This window comes from Setaria viridis, chromosome 1 (assembly GCF_005286985.2).
Source record: "Setaria viridis chromosome 1, Setaria_viridis_v4.0, whole genome shotgun sequence".
Taxonomy (NCBI): domain Eukaryota; kingdom Viridiplantae; phylum Streptophyta; class Magnoliopsida; order Poales; family Poaceae; genus Setaria; species Setaria viridis.
Genome location: NC_048263.2, coordinates 34,907,841 through 34,919,151, shown reverse-complemented (window position 1 = coordinate 34,919,151; position 11,311 = coordinate 34,907,841). Strand labels below are relative to the sequence as shown.

At 46.8% G+C, this 11,311-nt stretch overlaps 1 protein-coding gene and 1 long non-coding RNA gene across 3 annotated transcripts; both read right to left on the bottom strand.

Annotated features, from left to right (window-relative positions):
• LOC117859678 (protein NRT1/ PTR FAMILY 8.3) lies at positions 1-3,115 on the bottom strand. Its single transcript, XM_034742876.2, has 4 exons — positions 2,876-3,115; positions 2,112-2,205; positions 1,742-1,959; positions 1-1,643 (listed from the first exon to the last, which is right to left on the bottom strand). Exons 1-4 carry the CDS (start codon positions 2,930-2,932, stop codon positions 303-305), a joined length of 1,710 nt encoding a protein of 569 aa, XP_034598767.1. The 5' UTR covers positions 2,933-3,115; the 3' UTR covers positions 1-302.
• A 3,793-nt stretch (positions 3,116-6,908) lies between these two features.
• On the bottom strand, positions 6,909-10,108 carry LOC140223154 (uncharacterized). 2 transcript variants are annotated; one of them, XR_011898611.1, is made up of 4 exons: positions 9,844-10,108; positions 9,479-9,723; positions 8,231-8,320; positions 6,909-7,261 (listed from the first exon to the last, which is right to left on the bottom strand). It is a non-coding gene; the product is annotated as an uncharacterized lncRNA (long non-coding RNA). The 2 variants fall into 2 exon arrangements; XR_011898610.1 differs by having other exon boundaries at positions 9,479-10,108.
• Positions 10,109-11,311: the final 1,203 nt, after the last annotated feature.

The window sequence follows — 11,311 nt, the reverse complement described above, 5'->3', positions numbered from 1 at the left end:
AAAAAAAAATCCTTTGCCGCCATATATATTGACATTCAAAAACTGTATTACAAATTGAAATGAAATTTTTTTGCCGCCACCTACTGCAGCTTCATATTTCAAACAAAAACGTAAAAGCAAAAAGATGCGGCAACGACTTCTTCCTAGTTCCTACTACCGGCACCGCTGCACGTTTCCTATGCACTATCACCATCCGTTGAGCCAGTAGTACTTGCTAGTTACCCATCACCAATTACCAATTGGCAATTGTGCAAAAAATGCAATGGAATCTCCAAGACGGAAGCGAGCAGCTTGTAAGCACGTCATGAGAGCACAGTCTTGAGCTTGTAGTTCTTGGCGAAGCCGCTGTACACGACGAAGTTGAGCGTGCACATGGCGGCCATGGTCCAGAAGAAGTAGTCGAGGTGGCCCTGATTGAGGTTGTCGCAGATCCACCCGGGGCTGTCCGCCGTGGCCGTGAAGGCGGCCACGATGGCGTAGATGAACGAGCAGAGGTAGCTGCCCAGCGCGATGGTGAGCAGCGCCAGCGACGTGCACGTGCTCTTCATGGTGTCCGGCGCCTCGGCGTAGAAGAACTCCAGCTGCGCGATGTAGCAGAACACCTCGGCGCCGGCCAGGAAGAAGTACTGCGGGAGCTGCCACGCTATGGAGATCTCCTCGCCGCGCGCCGCGCTGTCGAGCCGCTTCATCTCCACGAGTCCAGAGACCGCCATTGCAAGAGCCATGAGGAGCCGGCCGGCGCCCATTCGCTGCAGCAGCGATGGCTCGCCGTCGCCGCCGGAACTGAAGCCCCTCAGCGCTGGCACGATCACCTTGCTGTAGAGCATCACCCAAGAAAAGACGCAAGCTACCTCGAACGATGCCATCGACGCAGGCGGCACTGACACCGACAGGATGGACATGTTCATGGCGCTGCCCTGCTGGATGAAGGTAGTGTTCATCTGCGCGTACGCCGCGGACACGATGATGCTGGTCGCCCAGATGGGCAGAAGCCGCAGCAGGATCTTCAGTTCCTCCACCTGCGTCACGGTGCATAACTTCCACGACGAGCCGGCCTCCTCCGTTACCTCCTCAAAGTCCGACTCGGTGATGACGGCCGCCTTGTCAAGTAATGAGAAATCACCGGTGTGTGCGAGCTTGGGCTGGGGGTCCACCTTGTCGCTGACCTCGTAGAGCAAGCTCGCGTCGGCAGGCACCTTGCGGCTAATCTTCCGGCAGGCGGCGACGATGACCTGGCTCAGGCGCTTGAGCGGCGTGCCGGTGGGCATGCGGCGCTTGTACACGGGTGTGGCGAGAACGAAGACGCCGAAAGCGAGAGCGATGCAGGCGGTGGAGATGCCGAAGCCGAGGCCCCAGCTGACGTTGTCCTGTATCCACACAATGAACAGACCGGAGACGATCGGGCCGAAGCTGACGCAGAGGTAGAACCAGCTGAAGAAGGAGCCCTTGCTTTCCCGGTCTTTCTCATTGTCGTCGTCGAATTGCTCCGCGCCGAACGGCAGCAGCGACGAGCGCACCCCGCCGCTCCCGATCGCGACGAGGTACAGCCCGATGAAGGCGACGGTTTGAGCGCCGAACACCGAGGAGCCGCCGAGCATCGCGGCCGTGGGCAGGAATGCGGAGAAGGTCACGAACATCATCCCCTGCAGATGGCACGCGATAGGCATAGAATCTGTTAGCATCATTGCCGTGACCGATCAATGCGCATGCCATGGATCAACATGAACGATCTACGACTTACAAGAAGGTAGACGACGAGGGAGATGAGGATGGTGTTGTAGTTGCCCAAGAAGGTGTCGGCGATGATGGCGCCGAAGATCGGGGTCAGGTAGCTGGTGCCGGTCCATGTAGTGACTTTGGAGGCGCTGGCCAGATTGCTGCCGTGGAGGACTTTCTCCAGGTACACGACCAGGTTCGTGGAGATGCCAAAGAACCCTGTGCTCTCCAAGCACTCGAACCCTGCACACAGCATAGGCAAGCATCCGGTAATTAGTACATGTCAAAATATAATAATGTTATTGTTTCTTAGATTTTGTTATTGTAAATTATCGCAGTAAAACTAGAATTTATTTGTAAAAAGGGTAGAATTGAACGTGGAGAGGGTTGCTCACCTAGCACAACTGCTGGTGCCTTGCTGCCTGCGCGTTTTTTATCCTTCAATAGTGGCACTTGCAGGCTGTCGTCCTGAATCTTTGGCCCGTTGCTCTGCAATGGAGAAAATTTCCACAAATTGTCAGCAACAAGGAGAATCTGCATATTCTACTTGTTGAATGTTGAATGGTCATGGATATGATGTAGTAGTATGATGTGGATGCTATTTGCATGCATAAGTGTTTCTCTTGTGCTTGGCTGACGATGAATGTAAGACTAGTATTAAGTGACAGGCAGATGTGTGTATGCATGTGCTTTTGTTGATTTTTCTTGGAATCTTCTCTATGAAACCTCGTGCGTGAAAACATAAGTTTAATTTTAGGCAAAGGAAAAAAAAAGAATCTTAAAAGCTCAATTTTAATGTGCCTAGCAACTATCGACCATTTAAAGATGTTTAATCCCTTTCTCTCTTCACTAGGTTAGACTTTGCTCCTTAGAAAAAGTTGCATTCGACGTCAGCATCAGTGTGACGTCGCGGTGCATCCAATATCCAGCAACGAAAAACATCAACTAAAATCTACACCGGCACTGATTTTCTGTTCACCGGTGAAGCGACTGATAGAAATGCTGCATTTGCTGATCACTAACCAACATCGCACCATTTGCTGATCAGTGTGGTCATTCTGTAAAGTACTTCGTGGAGGAAGGGAGATGCCGGCGGGTGGCGGCTAACAGCGAATGTGGCTTGCGAGCGAGCGAAGGGGTCGGAGTTCTGGATCGTTACCTCGGGCAGCAGGACCGGCGCGCCCGCGCCCCTCTCCATGGCGTCCCCCGCGTCCATGCCGATCGCCGACGGAGGCCTAGCTGCGAGCGGAGCGCGAGGCGATTCTGGATTTCTGGTGGCCAGTGGCCTTGTGGGAAACGCAAGTGATGAGATGCAAAGAAAGCTTTTTGCTCTGTGCTCTCCCTTCGGCGCTTTTGCTCCGTTCGGGCTCTGGCCGCTGTCCGCTGCTGTGGTGCAATGCTGCCTCTCTCTGCTTATATAGGAAGCAAGCAAAGCGCGCGTACGGAGAGATCGTCCCGGCCGGCACGTGATGGGTTAGTTGGTTGGTGAGCAAGGGATTTGTTAGGCGTATAAACTAATCGCTAGGCCGCTAAACTAAACGCGCGCGGCCGAGAACGCTTCAAAACAGCGGGGTCCTTTTTCCCCCATCAGAACAAGGCAACCTTGCGTCCCCTGGCACTGCAGCAACGGACGTCGACCCGGGTAGAATGGTCGCAGCGCGACGAACCCGAAGTTTCTAGTTTTCTACGCAGGAGTAGGTGCGTTGTGGGTTCAGTCTCCGGTCAGATGCCACGGGGGCCCGAGTGCAGGGGCCATGGTCGGACTCGGGTGTGTTTCCGTGCATATTCTGTTCACTCCAGACACGTGGTCTTTTAATGTGGCGACAGGAACGGGAAGACTACAGACCTTGTGGCTGCATATTGCCCGCCCAGCCGCAGCCCGCAGTCGTCTATTTGGTTGGTACATGCGCCAAAATGAGAGGATATGGCTAATGGCTTTGTTAGTCAAGGCTACCAGATCCGGGGTGAGACTTGTCGTCCACAATGATTGACGTGTGGCTGTGATCGTGATCACAAATTAGAGATCTCTCATCTTGTTGGATGAGTTATAGGATTGCATATCCCCTTATTCTACCTTTAGCACTTGTTGTACAACGTACTTTTTACTGCTAGCATCAGTAGTAAGTGAAGGACGAAAAGTGAGTACAGTCCAGCCTCCAGGTAGGAGTCTAGGACGGCGAGGAGAATCTGAACACCACTTTGGATTTTGCCTATTTCGTTCATGGTCAGAAGGACTCTTTTCGCTACCAAACACAAGGGCTTCTCTTTACCGAACACAAGGGCTTCTCCATGAGTCTTGACTCTTGAGAAAGCATAGCGTGAGTCGTCATGACTGCTGGTTGCCTGGTTCCAACAACCAACAGGTTACGTTACTCCTTTTTCTCGCGGCAAAGCTCCTTTCTATTTTGAGAAGATTTTCCTAAAGTTATGTTGCGTTGTCATATATCTTCGTGAAACGGGAAATGATTTTGTAGCACTGAAACACGTTGGACATTGATGTGTCCTAATAAACTCCTCATGATTTGTGGTTGGAGAGGCACGTCAGCACATGCTGTAGGTTGCTTGCTGCAAACTTCGCGGTGTTCTTCAGACAAGGTGCTCAAACACGCTCAAAATATATCATCCATCAGGTCAATCCATAAGCATCTTGCCTTTCTTGGTCATAGCAACTCCATCGATCTCTCTTGTGTTTAACTTAATTAGACGTAGTACTTTGCCGATTACCATACGCAATTACTAATTAGGAGTAGGCACTAAACCTAACTTATTCTTCATGAAGGATGAAAGCTGGCAGCGAAGCATTGGTTGGAACCTAGTCTCTTTCTTGTTCAATGTTTTGCGATGACGAACTTTTTTTGAAATTTATTGCGATGACGAACTGACGATTGAGGAGGTAGGTATGTATTTTGTTTTTTTAAAGACAGATTGAAGAACTCGAAGAAAATTTTGGAAGTTGCAAAAATTTGGTGATGTCGAATTAACTTTCATTTTTTTGCGTTCAGAATTAATCCTGTGCAGGAACACGGAACATGTGCGTCAAGATATCTCTGAATTGAAGGGTGAATATTGAAGGGTGCAGGAACCCGGGGAGATTAAAATCGTACGGAGGGAGCTTGGAGGGTAGCTCCATGGTTTAGCAGCTTAGTGGGTTAGTGGCTACTGGTGCTGCATCTTGCACACGGGCGAACCAGCGGATGGTGGCTTGGAATCGTGAGATTGGAGCACCAGCTGAGCAGCAGCGGCACAAAGAAAGGAGAGGAAGCGGAAGCATCCATCAACCATCGGTAGCCTGGCAGGCTGAGGACGGATGGGTTCCTCTGCAATTGAGCAAAAGCTTGTTTGTTGGGCTTAGGCTGGTCTAATTCTCATCTTGAGCTAAGAACTGCAGATGTTCATGAGATGGAGCCATACTTTCTTAATTAGCAGAAAGACCAACTTTTTTATTTTTTAGGCCCTTTTTTGAAAGATTCTCACAAATATGCTCCTGGCGAAACTAATTCCAAAAATGGACCCTTAGCTTGGCGCCATCCACGCTGGCGCCAAGCTTACACGTCTCGGCGCCAGGATGGCTGGCGCCAAGGTCTATGCGCAACTGCTGGTGTGGATGGTGACGTGGCGGGGGCTTGGCGCCATGGATCTTGGCGCCAAGCTTGGCGCCGTAGTCCTCGACGCCGAGCAATTTATCCCATCCTCCTGACATTTCAAATGAAATAAGTATAATTATTTTGAGGAGTGTGCAACAAACTACGCTCTAGTTCAACTGGTTATGACGTGGGCTCCTTATCCCGAAGATCTGAGTTCGAATCCTTGTGTTGATTCAACACAGGGGTTCGAACTTAGGTCTTTGGGAAAAGAATCCCACATCCTAACCAGTTGAACTAGAGCGTAGTTTGTTACACACTCCTCGGAATAATTATAGTTATTTCGTTCAAAACGTCAGGAGGATGGGATAAATTGTTCGGCGCCGAGGAGTACGGCGCCAAGCTTGGCGCCAAGATCCATGGTGCCAAGCCCCCGCCACGTCGCCATCCACGCCAGCAAATGCGCATGGATCTTGGCGCCAGCCATCCTGGCATCGAGACGTGTAAGCTTGGCACCAGCGTGGATGGCGCCAAGCTAAGGGTCCATTTTTGGAATTGATTTCACTAGGGGCGTATTTGTGAGAATCTTTCGCAAAAAGGGCTAAAAAACAAAAAAGTCGGAGCAGGAAGATTAAGGCTCGTTCGGTTAGCCCGGAATCCATCTAGAACCGTTCCAGCTGATCAAAATGTTATATAAATTAGGCAAGCAATCCGGCTAGGAATCGTTCCAGGCAATGGTTCCCTGGGAACCAAACGGGCCCAAAAGGGGTGATCCTCCGGACAAACCGCACCATTAGGGGGGCTAGGCCCCTGTTGGCTCCACCCAGTCATACTTGAAACCCGATCTTGAGTGTTCATACAGCGGTGTTACAACTCTGCCTTAATTAGGTATAATTAAACCTAAACAAGTTGTTAGTCACTAAGCAAAAGAGGTGAAATGTCCATTTTGACCCTACAAAGCTCTTTTTGAGTTAAAAATAAAACTTGAGTTTCTATATACAAACATAAAATTTTGCCCAAATAAGGGTTGTAAAAATTTTAATTTCAAACAACTTTTGTTAAAGACACTTTGGCTAATTCGAAGTGGAAGAAGGTCAAAAATAATAATCAAAACAGGAGTATAATAAAACCCTACAAACAACTTGAGTCCTGGAATTCAAGTTTTTCTTCAACTTTCCAACCTGTTATCTCACAAATTCATATCTAACATCAAGTCATACCTTTAATAAAACTTGTAGTCCCTTGAGTCTGTTCCAACTTTGTTACACTGACCCTAGTCCAAATTGACACCTAACCTACTCAAAAACTTGGTCAAAGTCGGGTAAAACAATCAACTCATCCCTCTGGGCCTTCCAGCTCCAAGTCTGGAAACCGTCCAGAGTGCGCCTCTTGGCGAGGGTGTTCCTCCAAATTTTTGAACTAAACTCAAGAAAAACCCTTAATAGAAGTTAAAGTCCTAAGACCGAAGAGAAACTCTTTCAATAGCACCTTGGTCTAATTCAACTCAGAAGCTGCCCTAAAGTCAAGTAAAAAACAGCTAAACTCCTAAAATTCCACCAACTCGGCTGAAATGCCTAAGTACGAAATCTCTAGTTTTTGGCAAACTTTGGCTCGAGTTATCTCCAAATCCCTTCAAAATCTGAGCAAACACTTTTAATAAAGTTTGAACTATGACCAAATTACTACAAGTTTTCTTAAGGGATATTGTCACACCCGGTTTTAAAGGTAAAACCGAATGCTACCTATATGTATGCCAGGATCAAGTTTCATACATATAGTGACATCATAAGTGAATAACAACAACAGTATCACGTAAAAAGATACAAAGACTTACGAAACCATCAGAGATATACAGCTTAATTACTGGAGACGGAGGCTCCAAACTTCACAGGCAAACGACTGGGGGTTGCGTACGCCTAGAACTCAGCACCATCTTCACAACAACTTCATAGCAGCTTCTTCTTCTGAGGAACGTTGTTTATAGCAAGGGTGAGCACTTGTCGTACTCAGCAAGTGTGAGGAGAATATGAATGCAAGGGTTAAACAAGGAAAGGCTGACCGGTTTACTGCATTAAGCATTTTTAGTTGATCAAATTTTATTAGCACCTGAGTACTAAGGTATAAGTATATACCAACCCACAATTAATAGAAACATAAACATAAGCCATAAGCATATGGCACAACCATAACCATAGCATAAACCACAATTTAAATCCATCTTCAAGTATATTACTCATGTGAGGGTCCAGGCCGCTCTTAACCGTGAGCACGGCTGATCGATCAGTTTTACACTCTGCAGAGGTTGCACATCTTTACCCACAAGTCGCGTAAAAGTTCAAAAGAACTTTAGACCCAACCACGCTTGTGCTGATCAGGCACAATACCACACTTCCGAGGTGTGATTGCATAGGGACGCTACGAGGCCTTTACAAAGATTCGCTAGCAATGTGGTAACCCGCTAAGGTTTCAGGTCGAAGCGAAACATAGCAGTCCCCTAGAGGGTATAGTGTCTTAGCCAAGCCCACTTCCCAAGAGAGCGAGTGCTATATCCCATCAACGCCTCCCCTCTTGCCCTTTCGGTAAGGTTACCCCAAACTAGAGTTTCTAATTATTCAGCCAAGACCAGAGCCATTTAGTCTTGTGGTAGCACTGTTTTCCTGGGTGGTCGCTCCATGTTCCAATTAAATATGGTAATCTTGTATTAACAAAAGGTATATCATAAACAGAATAAGTTCACCATGTTGTTCATTAGAACCACCATAACCCAAGTATAGCAGCTAAGCGTAGCTACCCAACAGAAAGGTAAACCCAGGTTGGCAAGGAATAATCATAAAAACTAGGCAAACCTTAATAGGACCCATCAAATTTAATGCAAGCATATGCAATAGTGATTAAATAAAGTTATTGGGACAAAAGCACAAGGACACACTTGCCTTTCTCCAGCGACAAGTTACTTCTTACTGCTCTTCAGCTCTTGCTCTCTTGAAACTCTTAATCTTCAAAGCTTTCGAACAACGATCCTTCTACTCGAAGCAATCACCGGCACAGTCATACAAGCAAGCAAACAAATACAACTAAGAGCAGTACATCAAAACAAAAGGAAAGCTTTAAAAGAGCGTACTAACGACAAGGCTCGATCTAAGGTCACGCGAACGTAAGGAACGCTTAAAACGGAACTATGGTTGAAAAGATAAAGCTATCGAGAGTTTTGAATTATAAAAGAAAGATAAGAGCTACAAGCTTTATTTATTTTAGTTGAGAAAAGCAATGTAAAGATATTTCAGAGAAATATCCTTAGTTAGAATTAATCAAGTCATATTTATATTTTCATAAGAAAAGACGGTGTAAATCTTACTCTAATTTTATTTATACATATTTGAGTACAATTTATGCACATTAAACATTTAATTTAAAAATAAGATACATGTAGACATCTAAGCGTATAGCTTTACATCTCGAGTTCAACTAAGTAGATTAAATTAAAAACACATTTATAGTTATATTAGCCAAATTAATATTTAACTATGAAAACTCGAGATATAACCTATACAGATTTTATTTAGAAAACAAATTGAATAAACATTAATCAAATTGAATTTAATTTATGAAATACCGAGGTATAACTCTAAGTGGCTTTTAATTGGAAGAATTATTTAGATAGGCATTAATCCAATCAACTTTAGTTTATGAAAAACCGATATATAACCTAATTGGATTTTATTTAGAAGAGGGTATGAAGTAGGCATTAATCAAATTAACAATTATTATGAAAAACGATGTTTAACACTAAATAGATTTTATTTAGAGAAGAACTCGTTTGACAGGCATTAATCAATTTTAATATAAATTTTATTTTCAAAAACATGTGTGAAGGAAAACATTACCACTAACGTGTAATTTACATCATTATGAATCTAACGCAACTTGAACGGACAAAAACGGAATTAAAACGTAGAATCTATGGGTTAAACAACGTTGCAGGGGTCTAAATGTAATTAACCGTAGACCTCAGGGGTTAGCAAGGAAAATTTGCAAGGCACCAGGAATAGTGCTCGCAAATAATAGAAATAACAGGGTTAGATCCGAAAGATTGTGAGGCTCGGTTTAAATTGAATGGAACCGGAAAGATTAAGGGGTTTTCTGTGAAGTTGTCAAGACACAAGAAGAAGATAATTAATTACCTATTTCTTCCGGGATATATTTGCAAAATTGGCTTGTCTTCTTCCTCCAGACTGCATCACGGATGAAAAAGAACGGCAGGGGCATGGTGCAGCTCCTGGCCGGCGGCCTGCCGGGGCTCCGGTGCGGCGGGGGCTCGGGTGGATGGTGCAGCGGTGGCCGGGCTAGGGCCAAGGCACGGCCGGTGATGGCACAGGCGGCGTGCGCACGCACAGCAACAGGAGAAACAGGAGCACGGTCACAGTTCCTGTTGCAAGAAACAGGAGAAAGAGAGAAGAAGATGGGAAAGCCGGAAACGAAGTCCGATCTCGCGCATGAACGGCAAAATGGAACGATATCGACGAGGCGAACAAGATGGTGTGCTCACCTTCGGCAAGAGATGAACAATGGCGGCGGAAAAGCTCGCCGGAGTTGGGGAAGACGACGGAGCCGACATCGGATTCATGCAATCCACCACACCACGGCGTAGAGCTCGAAGAGAGGAACTCCATGGTGGTGTCGGTTTTCGCCGGAAGTCCACGGTTTCGCCGGAAAAGCTCGCCGGAGTTTGACGAAGACCGAACTTTGACTTCAGATCTACGGAGTTAGGAGAGGTAACTCGTGAAAAGGTTTGTAGATCTGAAATCCTCGCGTCGAGACGAACGCGGTGATATATATATAGGCCACACTCGGAAAAAGATATTTTCGTGTTGACTTTTTATTTTCGGAATTTCTGATTTTATTTATCTGCGCGAAAACAATTCCAGAAATAGCTGGACTCGTTTTCTAAAGCGAGAAAAATATCTAGAAAATTCAGAAAAAAATGAGATAAATCTTAGAGATGGATTGGGATGCAAGGAATCCAAATAAAATACTTGGAGCTCGTGAAAAGGATTTTAGGACCTTCCAAAAATTGGATTTAGATCTAGGAAAAGGAGAATAATTTCCGGAAAAAGATGGAAAATTCTCACAAGGGTTTGGGCAACGTCTAAACGTATTTTAAAACCTTTTGCACTCAAGGAACACCAAGATGCAACGACATGAATGCACAAACATAGAACAACATTATTTAATTTATAAAAGCAAGCAACTTTTTTTTTCCTATACTAAATTTCCTGTAAAGAAAAATAAATGTTGGGAAAATTTTAAAATTATGAGAAAATTATTGTTTATTTATTCTTTTTATTCACATCCTGAAATTCGGAAATTTCAGGGTGTGATAGATATTCGACCGTTTAGTTTGAAAATCTTGAGTGGAGGACCCTCAAAGCTGGTCTGGTTTGCTGCCCGACATTGCCTCGACGCCAGCGCGCCTGGGCATGTTCACCCGCACGCCATCCGCCGTATGGCCGCCATCCACCGGCGAGCTCGTCGTTGCCCTACCCGCGCCCACGACAAGATGGGGCGAGCGCCGTGCTGGCCAATCACCGCCGAGGCTGTCTCCCTCCCCGTGCGCGCGAGCCGCTCCGCCCAACCGGCGTCCGTGCCTTCCTCCCCCTCGCACGCCACGCCACCGCCAGGCACTGGCCGTGCCGTCCCCCCAATCCAGCGCTTGACGCGACCAGACGCACGCCCGACCTCGCCAATCCTCCCGCCCGGCAAATCCACGCTTGCCTGACACTATCTTCCTTGCCCAATGCCCTGAGGATCCTGTCCCCGGAGCTCTACTTCCCAAGGCCAATGGAGCCTCCGGCCAATGGCCACCTCGCCCATGCACCCACTCTCCCCGGCCTTATCCTCCCATGCTTGGAGCCCCGCCTTGACCCTGTGCTCCACCTCTACCCTACAAAAGGGCCGAGCTCGCCGTTAGCGCCACCCTTTTGCCACCTCCCGTACGCCGCGCCCCTGCTTTTGCT

Coding starts and splice junctions, on each gene's coding strand:
- LOC117859678 (XM_034742876.2), bottom strand. CDS start 2,932: ATGGACGCGGGGGACGCCATGGAGAGGGGCGCGGGCGCGCCGGTCCTG. Junction 2,206..2,875: donor CGCCGGTCCTGCTGCCCGAG/GTAACGATCCAG, acceptor TCTCCATTGCAG/AGCAACGGGCCAAAGATTCA. Junction 1,644..1,741: donor CCCTCGTCGTCTACCTTCTT/GTAAGTCGTAGA, acceptor TGCCATCTGCAG/GGGATGATGTTCGTGACCTT.